Source organism: Oxyura jamaicensis, chromosome Z (genome assembly GCF_011077185.1).
Source record: "Oxyura jamaicensis isolate SHBP4307 breed ruddy duck chromosome Z, BPBGC_Ojam_1.0, whole genome shotgun sequence".
Lineage (NCBI taxonomy): Eukaryota > Metazoa > Chordata > Aves > Anseriformes > Anatidae > Oxyura > Oxyura jamaicensis.
In genome coordinates, this window is record NC_048926.1 from 27,228,366 (window position 1) to 27,249,866 (window position 21,501).

Here is a 21,501-nt window from a genome sequence, read left to right on the forward strand (position 1 = left end):
CATCCTTTTGTCACAGGAGAGATCCTCCAGTCCCTTCTTTAAGCCATCTTTGTGGCCCTTTGCTGGACTCTCCTGAGTGTGTGCATGTCTCTCTTTTACTGAGGAGCCCAGAACCGGACTCTGGCTGTGGCCTCACCAGTGCTGAGCAGAAGGGAAGGAATGATCACCTCACTCGAGCTGCTGGCTACAGTCCTCCAAATGCAGCCCAGGATACCATCAGCCTTCTCCTCTGCAAGGCACGCTGCTGGCTCATGCTCAGCTGTGTCCACCAAGATCCCTGGGTCTTTTCCAACAAACTGCTTTCCAGCTGGGTGGCTCCAGCATGTCCTGGTGCCTGGGGTTATTTCTCCCCCAGGTGCAGGATTTTCCATTTATCTTTGTTGAACTTCATGTGGTTCCCGTCAGCCCTTTTCTTCAGCCAGCTGGGGTCCCTCTAGATGGCAGCACGACCCTTTGACCTATTAGCCACTTGTTCCAGTTTTGCGTCATCTGCAAACTTGCTGATGGGAAAATCTTTCCCATCCTCCAGATCATTAATGAAGATCTTAAGCAGGGCTGGTTCCAGTAATGACCTCTGGGCTACTCCGACTGGACTCTGCACTACAGATAGCCACCTGCTGGGCCTGGCTGTTAGTTTTTGAACCACCTCACTGTCTGCTCATCCAGCTCCTCCACAATGATCTTACGGGAGACAGTACCCTACTGAAGTCCACGTACACCATATCTACTGTTCTTTCCTCATCTACTAAGCCAGCTGTTTCATTACAGAAGGTTATCAAGTAATGGTAAAAATGACTTCCCCTTATTGAATCCATACTGACTACTCCTGATGACCTTCTTGTCCCCCATGTGCCTAGAATGGTTTCCAGGATAAGATGTTCCGTATTTTCTGAGGGGTCAGAACATTACTCACTCTCTTATATTACATCTGATCAGCTACAGCATCTAAAAATTAATGAATTACAAAAGCAAATTCAATTGAATTACAAACTCAAACAAACAAACAAAAAACTGAAAAATGCCTAAATTCATGGAATACTTAAGATTTTGCTAACAAATACCTAAAGAATCAGTGTTCTAAGTTTTCACACTTGAATTGGAGTAAGGTATGAGTAAGCTGAAACAGGTCATGAATCCAGGGGAATCCAAGGGAATGACATGAAGGCATAAAAAGAATGCACTCAGCCTGGGCAGACCCTATGGATTGGAAACAGTGACATACCCAGAACTGATCTAGATGCTGAGTGACAGGTCATCTGTATGCTATCAGGCAAAGAACAACTCTTATAAATTCTGTATAGATGAGAAATCAGCCAGAGTTCATTAAAAAAATCCGAAGGGAAAAATGTGTTTACCTGATACTTTAAAACATCCACATTATAATAGGATGCAGATGGATTCTGCTCTGATAACTTCTTGAGGTAGACAGTTATAGCTTGCATGTTCATCCAAAAATCCCTAGTACTGGAATCACTTTGCGACTGATCACTACAAAGAAAAAGAAAGGTAGGACTGATAATGCAACACTGAGTGTTCTTTTTTGGAAGTCTAATAATTAAGACTAGATCCTTTCCCTCCTTCAAGCAAGAGTTTGTTATAATGCTTTATGACACATAATTATACCTTTTTAATATTGAGGAAAATTATCAGGAAAATTATTTTATCTAGTAAAAATTCTCCTTTCATTCAAGGAAAAGTGAGTTTTCTCCACTGACAACTGACATTACAAGATTTAGTTTTGGATTTAGTATTTAACACTCAATCTATGAAGCAATTTATTATATCATCTCTCTATGTAGTTAAGAGCAAACGACTGCACAATCAAAATACTGGTTTGGAGCTACTGGAGCATGAAAAGCTGTTTTGCAGGTCAAGAACATTTTCAGTTCTGGTTGCATCATGTTTATTTTGAATAAGGATGAAATTTTTAGGAATACTGATTCAGAAACAAAATGCAAATCATTTATTGATCAAAAAGCTTCACTGAAGCTCTGTTGATACAGTGAGGACCTGCATCCATTGCTAAGGAGGTCTGCAGAATGCGTGTGCAAAGTGAAAGCTGAAAATGAGCATCTGGACCACAGTAAATATTACTGCAGTGGGTTGAATCTAGAACAGTGACTTAAACACTAGTAGTCTGTTTGATTTACTTTGACTTTGATTCCCAGTATAGCATTGTAATTCATGCTACATCCATTTCTAGTAAAATATAGATGAACATCTACTTATCACTTCAGTGACCTTACACAGTTTAAGTAAATGAATTCTACAGTAAAATCCTTCTGCTGCTCTACAATTAAGTGCAATTCAAAATAAATTCTAATGTTTACATGAACGTCACTCTCATTAAAACATTCAATCTCGATAAATATTAAAGAAATGATAGCATCTGCCATATATGATGAAAAGTTAAATTATTACCATACAATTAACTTTGTCACTTTCTGTTACATGCATTTTTTCTAATTAGGGGCAAAGTGTCACAGCACTCAGATAGGAATACCAGACATTTTCATATTTTGCCAAAATGTACTTTTTCAGTATAATTCACTGTCAGATATAGTTCTGCTAATATTTCAGGTATATACCATCATGTCAAAAAGAAAATACATTTTGTTTTTACACCGAAACATTAAGTATGAATGATCACAATGAAATTAAATGTGAAAGAATGGATGCATATGGTTTGTTTCGGTTATTTCAGTAATTTAAAAAAATGTACAATCTAGCAGTGTTTTCATGTAATTTCTCCTCTAAATGGAACAAATAATTACAGCTTTTACAAATGTCCTTTTTTTTTTTTGAAAATAAGTCAAAAAGCTGTGATTTCAACAATTATTCTACTCAACCACCATCGTTTTTTCTTAAGAATTCTCCAAAACATGCTGCTATGCACTTGATATACATGGTCATGTAATGACTCCACTGTAGAAACAACACAGCTTAAAAATACAGGAGTAACCAACAAATGAGATTAGGCATAGCTCCTACTATTTGTCTTCCACTTAAAGCCACTGTTTGATCATTTAATCATACCACTGTTACTACATAAAGAAATCTGTATGACAATATAAGAATTTCCTAGTTTCAGTATCTTATTTTTCTTTATATCTTTTATCTTCTTAACTAGTTACATTGTTCATATAGTTTGATTGGGAAAAAGGTATTTTTTTCGAATAGTTTGTTAAACCATTTCATGTATAAAATGCATGTAAAAACACAGCTACCTTTGCAAAGTACTTCTTATTGCTCCTGTTTTATTTAGCATAAGTTTCAGTACCTGACTGAGATTTTTAATGGTGTCAGTAGAAAGAAACTGAGCTAAACAAGATTAGTTCATAGAATTACATTGTGCTTAAGCAAATCAACAAGATGGCAGAGAACTCTGATTTACATATAAAACAAGTGAAATTTTAAAAATCACATAGTTTATATTAAAAAAAAAATACAAAACCTGTATACAAGTTGTGCATTTGGAAGAATCTGCTCTAGTTTGCTTGTGTTTTTTACCCTGAAGCAGAGCACAGCTGGAGATGGGTTGCTGGTGAAGACTTTAATAATCCCACTTGGGAATGATACTGTCATATCACCAGTGATCTTCACAATACATCTAGGAGAATGAAAACATCAGTTTTATTGCAACTCATTAACTGTGTTGTTTTAATTACTGATTTTAAAGCAATCACTGTATTTGCACAATCTGATGAGCTGAATTCAAAACAGAAAGTCAATTTTAAATGAGGGTAATGTGGCACTGTAACAATGTACCATCACTTTCAATTTGGAAGTCAGATGAAAGTGAAGAAAAAAGTGTAGCTGGTTAAGCATACAGTAGTCTTGGTGGATATTATTCAGGCTTTGAAAACATGGCACAACTATGCTTAGGCAAGGCCTACTAGCATAGACGGGGATATGACAAGGTGAATGAGGTGCTTTATAGAGCTGCCCAAATTTACTTGTAGCACCTAGCTGACTATGATAAAAAAACCTTTCTCATTTTCAATGTTTTCACTGAACATATTTTTGTAAAGCAGGAATATATGAGCTCGTAGCAGGATGCAGGACAACAGAGAGCCACAAAGAGCCACTGTTGTCACACTTGGGGAAAAAAAACCCTGTGAAACCCCCTTCCAATGCACATCCCTTTTCCCCAAAATATTACAAGTATAAACATTTTTTTTTTTTAATTGTAACTTATTACATTCAAAACAATTCACTATTTAACTAACTTTGTGGGATCTGCTCCTTTAAAGTAGGCGTTAACAGATTCAGTAAGGGCTACTGCAACAGGCAAGGTGTCCTGGTTTCCAAGGCTGACAGGGCTGGGACCACGTGAAACACCTAGAATACATACAGTGTATAGGTTTAATTTATAAAAGCTTAGCAATAGATTTCAGAATGGTTGACTGTATCTGTCATTTTCACAAGACATTACTACCATTAAGGTCACAGTAGGGCCTGAAGTGGTACTTGAACAGATATTAGAAAAATATAAACAAGTACAGTACAAACACACCACCAAAACACTGCTTAGCAGCCTAAGAAAACAGGACTATCAATATGACATACTGTAAAAATGGACAGACACAAGGAAATACATATGAGCTAGAGGAATGTTGCATTAAAATGGCTAATGGTAACACCAAAGTCAACAGATTCAAAGGACATTGGACATTAACTACAATACTTAAAAGAAACAACAACAAAAAACAAACCCTACTGTATGCTTGTTGCATGGAAAAAGGTATGACAAAATGGTCAGGGAAATGCAAAGAATTCAGCTACAGCATGTATGAATTTAAATGCATATACATTTATATTACTCTGCATAACTGTTGAATGTTCTTTTAACAACTTCAGCCAACAAACATTAAATTTCCAAGCAGAAATTGCTGGAGAAATATTTTGCTATGTTTTCTATTGTTTTTGTAGTTAGGGTTCTGGGACTACCTCGGAGGTACTTGGAAATACACCGCAGTTCACAAGAAAAATAATTATCAGGCTTGCATCAGCCTTCATAAGTGCTTGTGCATACACAACAGAGTTAAAATGCAAACCTACAAAGATCAACTCAGACTTCATGCTACGACTTTTTAAATTCTGTACAACTGAAAAAACTGGCTGTCATGGGATATTACTTTTATCAGTCTTTTCCAATGTGCAGCCAGCTACGTAATATAAACCACAACAATGGAATTTTCATTTTTTTTTATAACTGCAGCTGCATAGTAGAGCGCATCTTACTGATTTTTGGTACCACTGCTGAAATGGTTTCTATCACATAATATATCTATCATAAAGGAGGCACAGTCTTTCTCATGTCATAAGCAAAATGAGAAACTTGATTTTCATACCGTGAAGCAGAAACAAAATGCTTCTGTATAACATTGCTAATGGCAAACTGATCTCCTATTTACTTTAAAATAGCAGCTGTGCCTTCTGGGCTCTTTCACAAATAAAAAGGAATTTGAGACCTTGTTCTTCACAGAAGGTCTACTATGTGATTTTATGCTTAAACACAGAGATAAGAGAAAGAAGTATTAACAGAACAGTAAAAGACAGGAGAGTTGGTCTAATTCTGCTACTTTCATACGTTGCCCTCCATCATGATTTCTTTTCTTGCCTAAGGTATGAAAACGTTCAGAGTATTTCTCAGTGCTATGAAAAGGTATTAGTGCAGACTTTAGGCCCTCTTAGATGCATAGTACTGCTCTAGTCACAAGTGTTCAAAAACAAAAGATACTTCAATGAAAGAAATGTTATGATGCCTTTTTTTTTTTTTTTTTTTTTTAATATAAACAGTAGATCATTTTTATTTGTTCTTTTAGAGTACACAGGTCATGTTTCCAGTGTTGTGTTTCTCTCCATGGAAGCTAGCAATAAAAGCTGTGATTTTCAGTAGTCTTAGGAATGCAGAAATAATGACTTCAAAAAATATAATAGGCATTAAAACTCTGTGTTAACAACCAACATACCCATTCACAAAATTCTGTCTGACAAAATATTGAACTCCGTAAGTATTCTCCACCTAAGTCAAAATATGCACTTACAGGAACAACAAACAACTGCAGAACCCATAAGAGGTTTTTATGTCATATTACGTCAGATTGTCTACAGATTTATAAATTGTATCTAAATCTTTTATTTATGAAAGTGTTGCAGATATCTTTACAGTGATATTTTAAGATCAAGAGTAATGCGAATATATAAATTATATTCCTATCAGCAAAAGACAAACATTGATTTCTTCACCAAACAGGGAAAATTATTAGTAACAATAAGGCTATTTTACATTTTTCCAGTAATACCAAAGCAAATGTATGTATGTATAAGCAGTTCTCTGAGGTGTGTCTTAGGGACTACTACTTATTTCCACAGCTCTCAACCTTTATCACCCCTTATGATTCATGAAATCTAAGCATTCTCCTTAAAAACAATGAAGCAAAACATATAAAACTGTCTAACCAAACACTAGATGTGATTGTTTTGTTGCTTTGCAGCTGGAAATACAAGCCTAACAATACAATGCACCACTATGCTGCTTCACGGCATTCCATGTCTGCTGCACCCTTTCAGAGGGGCAGGAAGCCATAGAGCTGTGCCAAGGTGGACTTGCTGCATCTCAGACTGCAGCACAGCCCAAGGGTCCAGCTGCAGGATGTTCTGCAGTACCTGCATAGCTGGCCTTGATGTCCTGATCACCATTAACAGCACCTCAGCTGTGCTGACACACAGTGACATTGACACTATTGAAGAAGGTGGCAAACTGCTGAATAAAAGCTCGTATCATTGGTCATAAAAAGGCCAAATAAATAAATTTGACCAGAGCGTTTCAGTTCAATTCAGGAATAAAGACTCAGGTGATTTTAACATCGGCTAAGCTGTTTGGGTGAAAATACATATATTTTTTTTATTTTATAAAAGACTGTCTTTAATCAGTGTCTTCAAAGCTTTGTATTATATGAATATATATAAATGTTTTTACCTACTTGTCTTACGAGAATAAGGACCGTCAGAGTAAAAATGTATTCCCTTTTTTTGAATAAAAGCAGTAAAGCAAAACTAAAGAAGTGAGACCAGATGTCAGCATGTTTGGAGAAATGGATAGAAGACTATGCTGCAAAGAAGTGGTTAAATAAAGTTTTGATCATTTTGGTAATATATAACACATTAAGAAGTTGCACTTTCAAGCTATTTGTGTCTGCCAGACACCAGAAATAGCTGGAGAAACTTGTTCCAAAAGAAATACAATTTTATTAGGTGCAGTGCATTAGAATGATTAGTTAACATTTAAGTCTGCTTCTAATACAATACCTGGTGGTGCGTCACAAAGCCTTTCTATTGGATGAAGTGTTCCAATCAAAAGATCATCCTCTATTACATTTAAATGAAACAAGACATTGCAAGAAAACAAAATATTTCAAGCAAAAATATGTGATAATTTAATATATCTATAAATTATTTCCAAATGAAAATAAAGCTAACGCATAAAAGAAATGTACAATTAAGCACACCTACAAGTTCACATGGAACAAGACAAGAGTCAGCTCTCGATTATTCAGAACAAATGGGGTGAGGAAAACACTAGATTGTGCAAAAGCCAAAAGACTATAGACAGTAGTGCAGAGTATCCTCATGCCCCAAAGTCATTCTGCCATCTGCACTGCCCTTCCCATCTCTCCAGATCTATTTAATTCATACACACAGTGCAGTGAACTGGCCCTGTACATTTTTGGTAGGCCAGGTTAACAACCATGTCAAATCTCTGTGGCAGCACACACTTCCTTACCTTCTTCCTCACACACACACGCATACACAGAGAGCTGGAGCTATTGATGCTGCTGCCACCAACTTCTGGTTCCCTGGGACCAGTGCTGAGGCCTGAGGAAGTGAGCCTGGATGGACTTTGACAATCAAAATATCAGTTATCTTTCTATGATGATTCTCGGCATTTGGGAAAATGGTAGACACTGAACTGTGCCACCACCACAGCAGCTAAAGCCGATCAGACCTTACTAGCCTACATCTTGCACAGTGAGGAAACAGCTGCACTGCTTTCCATGTGGAACTCCCCTCTAGAAGCTGTGCAGATGCTCTCCTGAAATGCTGAGCCTGGCTGAGAAATCCTTAGCATCAGTACCATTCACAGACAACTGAGTGTTAACTCAGAGTCTAATTTCACTTTGAACTAAAGTGGTAACAGTGTTCAGAAATGAAATATTATGCTTCTGCTAACAAAACAGGTTAGAACGTCTTTAAAAAACAACAAAAAAGCAAATGAAACACCTCAGAAGTCTCCTTACTATTTGTTAAAACCAAATATAAAAATTGAGGACTTTGCTTTAAAAACATGAGAAAATCTGAAACTTGTGGCAGCACACAGAGACCAATTTGACTTTTTTTTGATTGTTCTTTTGTTTTTACCAACTAGTTCTGCTCAGTTAAAATACTAGAGTAATTTGAAGGAGAAGATGCATGTTTCTTTTTTTAAACTACAATTAGAGAATAACAAACAAAATAAAAATAACATAAAATAACTGTTTTGAACATTTATATTCATTCAAATTTATTAGTATCCTGAAGTATTTCTGTACCTCTAGAATAACATATTCCAAACAAGTGCACAATAACACATTGTGCTTGATGAACGCATATACAACCACACCAAATATGAATTTTCTGAATATTTTAACTTTGAAAAGTATTTCACTAAAGAACATGCCATAACTGCATCAATGGTCTAATCTAATCAAATCCACTCTCCTGGCAGGACAGAACACTGTCCTGTCTTAGTATCATTTAGTAGCAGGTACTTCAAAAGATGTTTGAAATACCTGCACTAGACTTACATGTGGAACAATTAACTCCAAGGAATGGTTTTCCTAAGAGGTGAAACAGTGGTAGAATTATACCACTACTAGTTAATACGGTTAATTTAACTTACCAACTGTAGGTGTGTTTGCTGCACTGAGGGAAGCAGAAGAGGATATTGAGGAGATGCTCTCAGCACGTGCCAAGGGAGCTGCAGGTGGTGGACTTGAGTTAGAGGTCAGTGGAGGGCTGAATGGCCTAGGCTGAACACAAGAGTTCACAGGAGTATTAAATAGACAAAGTGATTTTAAAAATAAAAAATACTGTAAATGGAAGAGTTTTTCTATTTCCCCAGTTGGAGAATGTATCTTCCCCAATACATTTCAAAGCATTTCTTATTTCTTTTAATACTTTATCTATCCTAGTTTTCAGTGTAAATCAGAGAACACATATTTTCCTTGGAAATCAACTCCACTATTTCATAGACTATTGATACTATTCTTTTCCCTGGGTAGTGAAGTCTAATATATTTGATTGTGTAGCAGCCTGTTAATAGCTGAACTGTATTACAGCAGCAGAATTTAAGCCTACAGCCCTGTGCATGTGTGCACCAAATGCAGATTTCCACAGCTAAAGGAGAGCTACTAACAAACTGGAAGCAAGTCCAGCATAAGGCAACTAAAATAGCTCGGGTCTGGGGAACATAAGGTAGAGTACGAGCTGAAGGGCCTGAGTTTGCCCAAGCCTGGAGGAAAGAAGCCTAAGGAGGGATCTACTAGCAATCTTTTACCAGCTAAAAGGTGTCACATTCTTCTCAGATGTGCAAAGAGCTATAGCAAAGGAACTTCAGTTGAACGTATGGGATAAAGTTCTTTCTTGTAAGCTGGGACAGCTTGCCCAAAGAGGTTGTGAGACCTCCCTCCTTGGCAACTTTCACAGGTTGGCACGTCCCTGAACAATTTGATTCAATTTTGAAGTTGGACCTTCTATCAGTTCTGTCACTCTTGTCAGTGAGTATATGACTTTTATACAGACCATGGGAATTGTAAAAGTACCTGACATATAATGGAGACAACTCAGTCTTCCACTTGTACAGAGATAATAGCTGATTTCTAAAACAACAGTGTAAAATGAATGTAACTTTAAGCAGAATCTCACTTTATAACAGAACACTACCAGCTAAATTCACTTCCATTTGGATGATAAGAAGAGCAGATTCCTTGTCTAAGAGCAATTACTACAATTTTATATTGGAATGAGAAAACAAACTCAAAATAGATCGTACAATATTACAGAATAGCAAAATAGTTAAAAATGTTTCTGTTTTGTGAAAATGTAGGACCAGAATTTTGTCTATAATGAGGAGAGGGTGAATGTATCTTGCTATTTTGAAAGACAGGAAGGGGATATTACCACAGTCACATTCTTTCAAGTCACTAAGTCAAACAAAACCCAAATAATTATAATATTCATAGAAACGATTAAGCATGGCTTGGTTTGATATGCTGCCTGAGTACTTGCATTCTTTGCTAAAGTCTTTATTGGTAGATGGACCTGCACTGCAGACAGTGAGCAGAGATGACCTCTCACTATCCTGATGGGCAGCAGCTGCAATCTGCCACCTCCCTTCACCACCAAACAGCACCAAGGGCAGGGTGAAGTCACAGAATGGCTACTTGTGTCAACACACAACTGATAATGATCTACTTAATGCCACCCATTCCCCAAAGCTTTGGTGATATTCCTAAATCAATGGAGCTTTACTAATGACTTTGCTAGAGTTTCACATTTTGAATACCTTAATCTCACAAACATCTTTGCATTTTCAAACTTTTTATTTATTCACTTAAAAACAATTGGCTGATGCAAAAATTGTGTTTTAGACTTTTCTAATTCAATTAAGAATTATTTTTATTATAGTAGTATGTTTACCACAAACAACTTCCATGCCTATTTGGCAATAGTGAAAATCTGAGTATGTGATTCCTTGAGCACTGGCTGGAAAGTAACTCCACTGTAACAGTGTAAATTAATGGTATGTCTGACATTGAGTTATAAAAGAGAATTTTAAAAAAAATCAATACATACTATTTCATTAATTCCACTAAGTTTCCCTGTAGGCAACTTTGGTCTTGAGGCAGGCCTTGGTGGGGGTACAATGGTGCCTACAGAAAGAGGAGTTGTGGGTCTTGCTGAAAGAAAGCAAATTTAAGGATATCAATATTAGAAAGGTCACACAGAACATAAATATGTACTCACTTGAATAAAATAAATGTAAGTTATGCTTCTATTCAAAGTCCCTATTTTACAAGTTACATTTTGTAAGATTGACCACTAATCAAAAATGCTTTTAAAATAGGACTATATGATACCCTGAAAAGTGACTCTAAAAATGGCATCATGGGCTTTCTCATTGCTCTCAAATGACTTTATATCAACTATTCTTGGAGGTTTATAGGCAAAAAGATGGTTTTCCCTGAGCTCCTTTTTGAGTATAATCTCTATGGATTCAGAAAACAGGACAATCTTTCATGCCTCACCATAAATGGAAAATTCAGTGGAAATTCGTATTTGGTCCTGGCTGACAATGGGGCAACTGTTTGCTTAAAATTATGCCCTTTGAAATCATATTGACTCCAATATGTAAATGCCAGTGCAACAAATATAATTCAGTAAATTACTCTGTTGTTTGCAAGAACACAGTAACTCCTTATGATCTCTTAGCTGACCTGTCAGAACTAAAAAGTGATTAAAAATACTGCCCCCACGTCCTTCTAATTCTAACAGACACAACTAACAGATGCTGGCAGCAGTACAAAGATGCCACTTTTACATAGTCACTTTTCTGAATAGCACTGCATTTCAAAATAAATGTTAAATGCCATCCAGTGAGTATGCCACATCCAAAATTAACGTCAAAACAGAATGAAACCCTTATACATAGTTACATTTCCAGTACTTCATCTCCCTCAAATTATTCTGGATGGTTCTTTCTTAAATAATTAAGTCAATGTCACATGAAATGCAACTTTAAGCATGGAATTTTCTCAGGCATTCAGTATAACTCTGCCATCACTGAAGTAAGGGAGTTTCATTGCTGACTTGGAAGAAATTAGGCTAATACTGACCACATCCACCTTAGAAGTTGCAAACTGAAAAGTCCCCAAAAAAATTCAATTCTGAAATATCAGTAATTCCTTTAAAATTCTTGCTGTGCCCAAGGAAGGCAGTGAATGCTGAACACTGAGTAGTCTGCTGCAGAATCAAAGGTATTCAGTGAAACATGGCACACCTGCCCAAATGCTTTTTCCCACTGCCCTCTTAATACGTAGCATTACCATGGTATCATCCACCCTTCAAAATCATGGGTGTTAAAAAAGTACTGTTCTTATTCCGTTGTATTTAACTTTATTTAATCTGAAATTATATACAAAGCTGGTTCAGAATGCATCTGCTTAAGAATGGAATTGTTTTTGCAAATTCAATCATCTAATCTTTGAGACTTCACTGCTCTCAGATATCACAGGTAAGTACATTCATATTTCTAGAAAAGCTAAGGTTCATGTAGTTAAGAAAAAGCAATGCCTTTAATTGAATAATTCAGTTTTTTCTTCTTATGTCAAGCTGAACATTTATGTTGATGTCCTGACTTTCGAGGAAGTTGGTGCTAACAAGCAGTTTGTTTAGTACATTCTAGGTTAAGAAGACAAAGTTAATTTAACATCAGGTGAGCAAGAATAATGAAATGAAAAATCAGTCCCAAGCTTACTTTTTGGAGTCAGTTATTAGCAAAGAGCAGTACACAATGCATGCTTGCCATACCCTTATTTGTATGAACACAAGGAGACACTAAACTATATTCCAGTAGTGCTGAAGATGATGTGGAAGGAATTTCAGCAGCAGTGCCAGTTTCTTCAATGAATAATTGTTCATGGCATATAGCATTATTTGAAAGGTCACTTTGATCCTCAGAAGCACAGCTGTTGGAAGAATTCCCAAGCAAAGCAGAAGAGGCAAGGCAGGCATTTTCAGTTGTGAATGGCAATACTGGGGGCTCCTTCTTGTCTGTGTTTGTGTCTCTACTTGTAAGAAGTTCATCAGCAAAGGAAATCCACTGACTCAGAGACCATGAAACAGAGGATAAAGTACTCCCTGATGGTGCTTCTGTAACACCAGATTTGCACAAAGTGCTAATGGTAGAGTCTGGTGAGGATGGGCTTCTAGACCCAGAATCTGTCTGGTGTCCAAGCAAAGACTGAGATACTCTACACCCAGGCAAATCATTGGTAGATGAAGAGCAATTCCTATTGTGCTCTCTTAGAGTAGCTGAAGGAAAAGGAAGAATTGAAACTAGAGGCAACACTGAAATGATAAAAATTGCAATATAAATCTCAATATAAATCCAGACTTAAAAGGTGTATTCAATAAGCGTTGCATGATGATTACTAGCTAGCATGAAGAAAAACAAAAAACAAACTGTTCTACTAGGTTAAAAATCCCACTACTTACAATTAAAGGAAAAACCAACAACAACAACAAAAAACCAGCCACATAACATAGGTACTTTGTTCATACTTTCAGCCAGGTCACTTTCCATTTGTTAAGTAGGCCAATAAGAATTGATGGTGTTTTTCTCCTCTTAAGGCCTTTATTCTTATGACTGCTTACTCCTCTGACTTCTTCCTGATCATGGTTTAACTTCCTCTTGATTTTTTCTTTTATTTTTGATGTACTAATCCATTTTTATTTCCTCTCTACGGTATTTCTTTCAAAGTTATTTAATCAAACCTATCCTTCTATGTTCCTTCTAAACCCTCCATGCTTGTAATGGAAAGGCCTAACACAAATGGCTGCTCAGTAAACGAATGAAGACGATGAAGTCATGAGATCCTGTTTAATATTTTTCTGTTTGTATTCTAGTGAGTGACTGTACGCATGAGGCATCACCTGCCTCAGTTTATTTTCTCTCTCATCCCAGAGTCTTTGGGGTGCTGGAAAATGGGAGTTTCCCACAAGTATGCCCTGCACTTGGCTGTTGCCTGTTGCAGTAGATGACAACAGAAGCAGCAAATGCAAGGTTAGTCAACTCTCAACATCTTGCAGATTGGCAAAGCTAGGAGCAACAGCAGACTGGCATAGAGAATTAAAGAGAGCAACACATTTAAAAGTTCAAGTCAGAAGTGTAAGTCACTATAGCTATCTTTCTGTACAAGTACATTCCCTAAGCCCAAATAAACAGAAACCTAACACAGCTTTCCCTTTCTAACAGATATTTTATATATCATTCAAAGACTTTGAAATACTACTACAAATCCTACACAAAAGCAATGTGGAAATGCTATTTTAAAAATACCTGTTTATGAAAATGGGGAAGGTAAACAAAAAGCATTTTTACAGCATCAACAGCTCACTAAAAATGTCTGTTTTGATTTGTTCAAGATAACAAAGTTAGTTTAAACATCTAATAAAGCAGGACTATTCACGGATGACCAAAGTTTACCTCTATTCTGCATAAACCAATGCCTGCTCAAATACCACAGTAGTTTAGGTGTTTAATGATTAACAGAGTTACTAAACAGTATCTAATGAAATGTTTTAACAGCAAAAAAGTATCCATGGGACCTGCGAGATTATATTTACATATTCTGCATACAAAATAAGTAAATAATTATATGCTTGAGTAATTTAAGTTTTGGACTGAGATTTTCAAAAGCTTTAAGCATCTTGTCTTATAAGCTTATCTTATTAACATTCAAGATGAAGATAACACTGATTTCCGTAGGTTTCAAAATAGATCAAAGTATGTATTTTTTGAGGTCTTCAGAACTAAGATGCAGGTAAATGAACATCAGAAGCTAATTTGATTTAAATAACAATATGAACTACTGCAATTAAGTAAAAATTTTCCCAAATGTACTACTAATTTGATAACACTTTAGCACGCTCACTTGCCACTTAACTGAATGGATCATTTCACTAATGTAAATATCATACTTAATTCCTAGAACAATAATCCTTTATTCATCAGATAAAATATGCAAAGGCAAAATATGTAGATATTTAGATATTTCTCATATCTAAAATAGATTTTCATATCTAAAATTGACTTATACCCATGAGCATATTCCAACAATTTCAATCAAACACAAGGCTCTGTGCATAGGCCACTTTCATGTAGAAGGCCAGGTGCAGATGATTCCTCCTGAAGTCCAGCTACTGATTCCAATGATCTGTCATTGCTCATCAGCCAGAGGCTGCTCTCTCCAGTTCTGTCAGTCGTAACTTGCTGTACCCTCTACTCATAGGTAGCAATAAATACATGATTGCGGACAGAGCTTCAGATGGTGAATGTGGCCCTCCAAGTCCCATACTGCAGGCAGTGCCTATGGCCTCTCTCTGATGCCAGGACAGATGATTATTCCCTGTCCTACAGGACAGCTGCAGTGCTGTCCTGGAGGAGCTATGCCACCAAGTGGAGGAGATACAGGAGGGAATGAGCAGGCTGTGCAGCATGTGAGAATATGAAAGGGAGATAGATCTCCTCTGAGACACAACAGCTTGAAGAGCCTCAGACCCCAACCACAGTAGAGAAGCAGGCAGTGTCCACCCCCACTATTAAAGTAAGCACAACCTCTAGAGAAGGGGAAGGATGAAAGCGGGTGACTTCTGGCACCAACAGGAAGGCTCTTGCCCCTTCCAAGGGCTTAGAGCTACAGAGGAGGTTCACTGCCCTTGCAGTTAAAGAGAAGCCAGATGGACGTTAAAGCAGTGAACATGGTCCACCTAATCCTACACCATGGAAGAACACCTGGAAGAAATGGTAAGTCACTATAACGGGTGACTGACTCCCTGCTACAAGTGACAAAGGCACACATCTGTTGACCTGAGATATCAACAAGAGAGGTTTGCTGCCTGCTGGAGGCCTGGATCTGGGATACAGTGGAGGAACTGCTGAAGATGGTTCAATCCACTGTCTACTATCCCCTGCAGTTCTTCCATGTGGCACATAAATTATACTGCTGGGTGAAATATGGACAGTATCAAAAACAACTACAGAGGTCTGAAGGCAGTAGTCAAAGGCATGGGGACCCATGTGGTATTCCACTCAATCCTGCTGGTGAGGGGAATAGGTGTCAGAAGGGCATTAAAGGACACGTCAAGAGCAGAACCAGTGCTGGTGACAGTGTTGCGGGTTCTGTGACCATGGTACCTTGCTTACAGATCAGCATCTGCTTGGAGAGATTGGATCCACGCCTCACTACGTGGCACAAAGACAGTTTTACCAATAGGATGGCTGGCCTCATAAGGATGATGAGGGACTTAAAAGAGTAACCAGCAGTCCTGTGAGGGATTCAAACATGGTTGCTGAGCAAATACCATGCAGTCATGTGACTGGAACATGTAACAAAAATCAACAAAATGGGGCTTAAGAAGGGTCATCTCCATCACTTGCATGTAAGCAAGGAAATGCCTACAAGGCACCATTACAGGCAGATTGCTCAAACCCGTTTTAGAAACTCCACATGCTGGGACACCTCTCTGAAGTGCATGTACACTAATGAACACGGTATGAGGAATATACACAATGAGTTAGAAATCTGTGTGCAGTTGTAGGGCTATGAACTTGCTGGGATGGTAGTGGGACAGCTCCTATGACTGAAGTAGGAGTCAGGGACGGAGTATGGGCAGGGATACCATCTGCTAGATCAAGCTGCCCAGGGCCTTGTCCAACCTGGCCTTGAACACCCCCAGGGATGGGGTTCCACAGCTTCTCTGGGCAATCTGTTCCAGTGCCTCACCATCCTCAAAGTGCAGAATTTCTTCCTAACCTCTTATCTAAATCTCCCCTCTTTAAGTTGCTTTAAAAACTTTCCCCCTTGTCCTGTGTCCTGCCTAAGCACAAAGTTGTTCTCCATCTTTTTTTACAAGCCCCCTGTAAGTATTGAAAAGGTGCAATGAAGTCTCCCTGGAGCCTTCTCTTACTCAGGCTGAACACCCCCAGCTCTCTCAGTCTTTCTTCATAGGAGAGGTGCTCCAGCCCTCAGATCAGCTTCTTAGCCCTCCTCTGGGCCCACTTCTGTAGATCAAAATCCTTCCTGTGATGGGGACCCCAGACCTGGACACTAACAACCACTAGCAGAACAAACTAAATATCCTCTGCCTTCCTTTACAGACTTCAACACCAGACCAAAGCAATAACATGCTACAAAAAAAAAAAAAAAAAAAAAAAAAGCTTTGAGAAAACACAACTTATTTTCAGCATATTTCATTCATATATATAGAATTCACCTGCTCTCAGGTGGTGTCACAAACTTCCCCCTCATTTCAGTCTTAGTCCTGCCATTTTTCTCCCACTCCCCCTGGATTCTGCCCACACATCTCCTAACAGAATCATGGTTTACTACAGAAAACAGGTTCATTACTGCAAAGTTCTATATTGGCTTTGTACTACACAGCTCAGCAGGCTTCCCTGGAAAGAAGCAACGCATCCCTATTCACAGTGCAAGCTCAGCTTGTCTCACAGTTGTTCAACAACCTCCATTTAATTTCCCAACCCTACCAGCTGAAAAAGTAGATTACGTTATTCCACCAGAATAGACGATCATTTTTTGGAAAGGGAGAAAAGGAGATTAAAAACAAAAGCAAGAGGGAATTTTCTTAAGGTTTCTTGTGTTCTCTCTTCCCATTTGCTCCCTAGCCTGAAATGTATTGTATTATTGTTGTGTATTACTTAAAACATTTCATTTCAATATATATGCACATTCACTTGGAATGACTAAAAAAGCAACAACAGAACACCCTGAAGAATATGCAGAAAACATTTTCTACTATAAAGTATCTTACCTGAGGAAGATGAGGATGCCAAGGAAGCTGAAGAGGATGATTCAAGAGAACTGCTGAAGAGTGGATCCCATGCCAGAAGGTCACTGTTCCCCTTTCTACAGTAAGAGTTACAATTGGAATATAAACAAAAGGCATATATACTTATTAAAAAAATCAAATTACAACTTTGATAGTTCATCTTCTATATTAGTTAGACCTTGCATCTAAAAATAAAAAAGTACTTACAAATTGTAGTTAAGGAACTCACACATAAGTAAACTATCTGAACTGATACCTTTATCACCTTGGTGCAAGTCTGTGTTTGGGCATATATCATTATGTTAGTACTTATCCTCATTTTCAGTAAGAAAATGTTTTAGCAAACACCTATATGTGAACACCATATGAACAACGTTATATATGTACCTGTCTAAATCTGGGGCTTGTAATCTTAAACTCTCTTAAATGAAAACTAACCTCAGCAGATAAAATACGAGTTTTTAATAAAAAAAAAAACAGTATTTAGTAATTATGTAATTTTAGTAATTATGTAATTTTAAATATCAATTGAGACATCACAACAAAGCAACTGTATTAGGAGGGCAAAAACAAGTGAACAGGAATCATGACATGATCAGTCCCTAACTCTTACCACACCAGAGATGCTTAAAACAGCAGTCAATGTTTCCAATGAGTTTCTGAGTATTGGATCAAAATAAGAACAAATTCCCCCCAAACTTCACTTGACATAATATAAAAGTTGAACTTACTCATTAGTTGGAGCAGAAAGTTTTGATTTGGTTAACTCTTCACCTAAGCAAAGAACAGAGTAGTATAACCAAAGCTGTGATATACTAAAGTAAAAATCTTTCAGCTTTATTACACAAAAGTAGTAAATGCTTATCATTGCAGTTCAAACTTTATAATCGATAAAGTTTAAATGGACAGAAGATGCATTATTTCTGATAATAAAAATTCAGATGCCCCGGAAATACCTTCTGAAAGAACTACTACTACTACATTTTGGGAGAAAGTATTGATCACTTGAAATTTCATCCTTATATTATTCTGTTTACATCAATTTTATTCTTCAGCAAATCTGTCCTCTTTAGTTACTGGAAAAAAACACACACACACACACGCACAAAACCTAGAGGATATACTTTCTCTCCGAAAGACAGTACTTAGTGGGTTTGTGGATCTATGGATCACACCTAACTAGAGATGGTGGAAGGGTTTTAAGAACTTGCATGAAAGTCATTTCCCTTTGCTCCTGGACTTGTTCCTCAGCAATGTCACAGACAACCTCATCTGATTCCCAGAACATGGAACAACTAAGTACATAGAAACTGAGGAGATCTTCGCATGTTTTCTACTGTTTTGAAATTTAGACCTACTGTTTTGAAATTTTGAATTTACCACTGGTAGTTCAAAAGAAATATCACAAAGGTACCAACAATAAAAAATCTATGTTCATGGTAAGTTGAAAAACTAACATAAATAGACTAAAAGTTAAATATTGCACTTACTGGATGAATTTCTGTTCATTTGTGCCTGAAACAGAAGAAAAAATATTATTAGTATTATTGTTGTTGTTACAACAATTGCCAAATAAAACACTTAATAGTCCCAGGGCTCATATTTCCACTCCATCTTCCATGAGATATTTTACTTTCAGTGCCAGGCAGAACATTTTGGAACTTGCAGAATAATCGAACAAGAGCCATGACAGAGCAACCACTGCAAACCCATCACACAGGGTATGAAAAGGCAAGAAAGAAGATTGCAGAGCTGACAAAGGGAACCAAATCTCTTTTCAGGCTAGGCCAGTAGAATTTCACAGCTTTCATATTACATGAAAGCTGCATCATGTCTGACAGATAAGAATAGAAACATTACTAAAATTTTCCCAACTCCCTCACATAGTAGACTTACTCTATTTTCATTTGAAAACATGAATAAAAAGCCATTCTGTACTTACAGGACTGTGTCTCTGCTTTCAAAACATGAGGAAAAAAAAAGAGAAAAATCACTGTTAATATTGTAGTATTACTATCCTTGAAATCTGAGCCATCCTAATTCTACTCCACTATTGCACTAGAATACTTGAAAACTATTTATTTATAATTTAATCTCTTGGTATAAAGGATAATTCTGTGGTTTGGCAGAACACATACAGTAAAGATGCTCTTTAAGAGTTACACGTACCCACATCATAGAATCAATTTTAAAGGTTAGTATATTATCTAATATACTCATTAGTTAACTAAGTTTGCAATGCAATGCACACCTAACTCCACATTTATTCAAATGTGTTGTGGTGGCAAAAGTGGAAAGACAGGGATTGAGCACTTCTCAGACTTAAGAAAAGTTAAAATCCGAGAAAATTACTTAACATTATATTGTGATAAAGTGCATGAAAGATAATCTAGTGCACAATAATAATAATAAAAAAAGAATAATAAAATTTGAGCCTAGAATAAATTCTGGACAGTACATTACATGTTTACAGTGAAGATTCCTTATCACTTTTCTTCTCCATTCATTAAAAATACAAAGAACAAAATTACTTACGGATGTTGCTGGAGAAAGGGCAATGTTCCCTATAGATACTTTTAATTCATCCAGGGAAGGCATGGTATATTGAGAGCTATTATTTGGCTGTACAGGTTTTATTTCTATATGGAACCTCCTGGGTTCATCGTCTTCAGAGTCAGAATCACTGGATGAATAGAAGTGGTTCTCTTTGGTATGTTTTTCTCAGTTAAGGTGAAAGTACTACAAATTCACTTACTTTACAAATTACAAATTCATACACAACTGATAAACAATACTGCCTAAATGTGTACATATACAGACATCTTGAATCGATTTCACAAGTCAGAGTAGAAGAAATTAGTTTTCATATCCCACTTGTCTTCAAAATAGTACCCCTGTTATGAAAGGCACTACTACATTCTATAAATGGAAAACTGTGTATCTGAAGGCATCAGGGTAAAAATAAAGATTTTACATTGGCAACACCTCTGTATGTTAAATTAATGATATGTAAGATTCCACCAAGGATCCTAATGCACATATGAAAAATGTATGAATTGCAGAAATCCTTAAAAATCAAGTAAGGGAAAACACTAGGCTTTTTAAACAGCAACAGAATGCCCATGGTACCTCTACCAACCATAACAGCAAAGGAAGCAGCAGCAGCCACAACTTGCCATTTTTGCAGAGTGGCATGACAATTTTGCAGTAAAGGATGCCAGTTACACAGGAGGCTACACAGTAAATGAACACCAGAATCAGCTACTTAAAGCAATGTCAATGTTCCTAAGAAGGAATCCCAATGACAACTCAGCCCTCAACACAAGCAAAATATATAGATGAATTTAGCTTTGATTCTTTTTATACAGATATACTGCACTGGGAAAAACCTCTGAAAGGCCTATGCTAATTTTATGCACATGTACTGCACTGGGAAAAAACTCTGAAAGGCCTGTGCTAAGTCTTAAAAGATGCATTTGTTTTGACAAGAAACACGGTGAAAAATTTTCTCTACTCAAAATTTTCTTACCACATGGTCGGAGAACACATACCCTATACATTGCTTCTTTTTTTTTTTTCATTTGAAAAAATGCCAGCCATTTGAATGAAATCTCTTGAAAGTATTCTTTGACAAAGATAAAAACCCTGAACCATAAATGCATTACAAATCCAATTAAAATCAAAGAATCCCTGAGATCTAGTGAAGAAAAATTCAAATGTCTCCATCTCACAGGCTATCCGTCCTCAAAAATGGATCGCATCTGGAAAAGAAAATTTTAAGACAAGCCATTTTTCATTTCACAAAATTGTCTTGCCTGTAACGTTACT

The 21,501-nt window shown here is 37.0% G+C and overlaps 1 protein-coding gene across 6 annotated transcripts in view; it reads right to left on the bottom strand.

Moving 5' to 3' along the window:
* Positions 1–21,501, bottom strand: part of FCHO2 (FCH and mu domain containing endocytic adaptor 2) — an 87,778-nt gene that overhangs the window by 8,920 nt on the left and 57,357 nt on the right. The window contains exons 13-23 of one of the 6 annotated variants that reach the window (XM_035309562.1): positions 20,209–20,387; positions 19,616–19,627; positions 19,164–19,188; positions 18,405–18,447; positions 17,656–17,750; positions 12,634–13,137; positions 10,900–11,003; positions 8,945–9,074; positions 4,230–4,341; positions 3,455–3,610; positions 1,356–1,488 (exon numbers count right to left, since the gene is read on the bottom strand). In XM_035309562.1, the coding sequence (XP_035165453.1) occupies positions 1,356–1,488; positions 3,455–3,610; positions 4,230–4,341; positions 8,945–9,074; positions 10,900–11,003; positions 12,634–13,137; positions 17,656–17,750; positions 18,405–18,447; positions 19,164–19,188; positions 19,616–19,627; positions 20,209–20,387 (1,493 nt within the window). Of the gene's footprint in view, positions 1–1,355; positions 1,489–3,454; positions 3,611–4,229; positions 7,375–8,944; positions 9,075–10,899; positions 11,004–12,633; positions 13,138–17,655; positions 17,751–18,404; positions 18,448–19,163; positions 19,189–19,615; positions 19,631–20,208; positions 20,388–21,501 lie in introns of those variants that run through there. The other 5 variants (XM_035309561.1, XM_035309564.1, XM_035309563.1 and 2 more) reach the window with 5 other exon arrangements.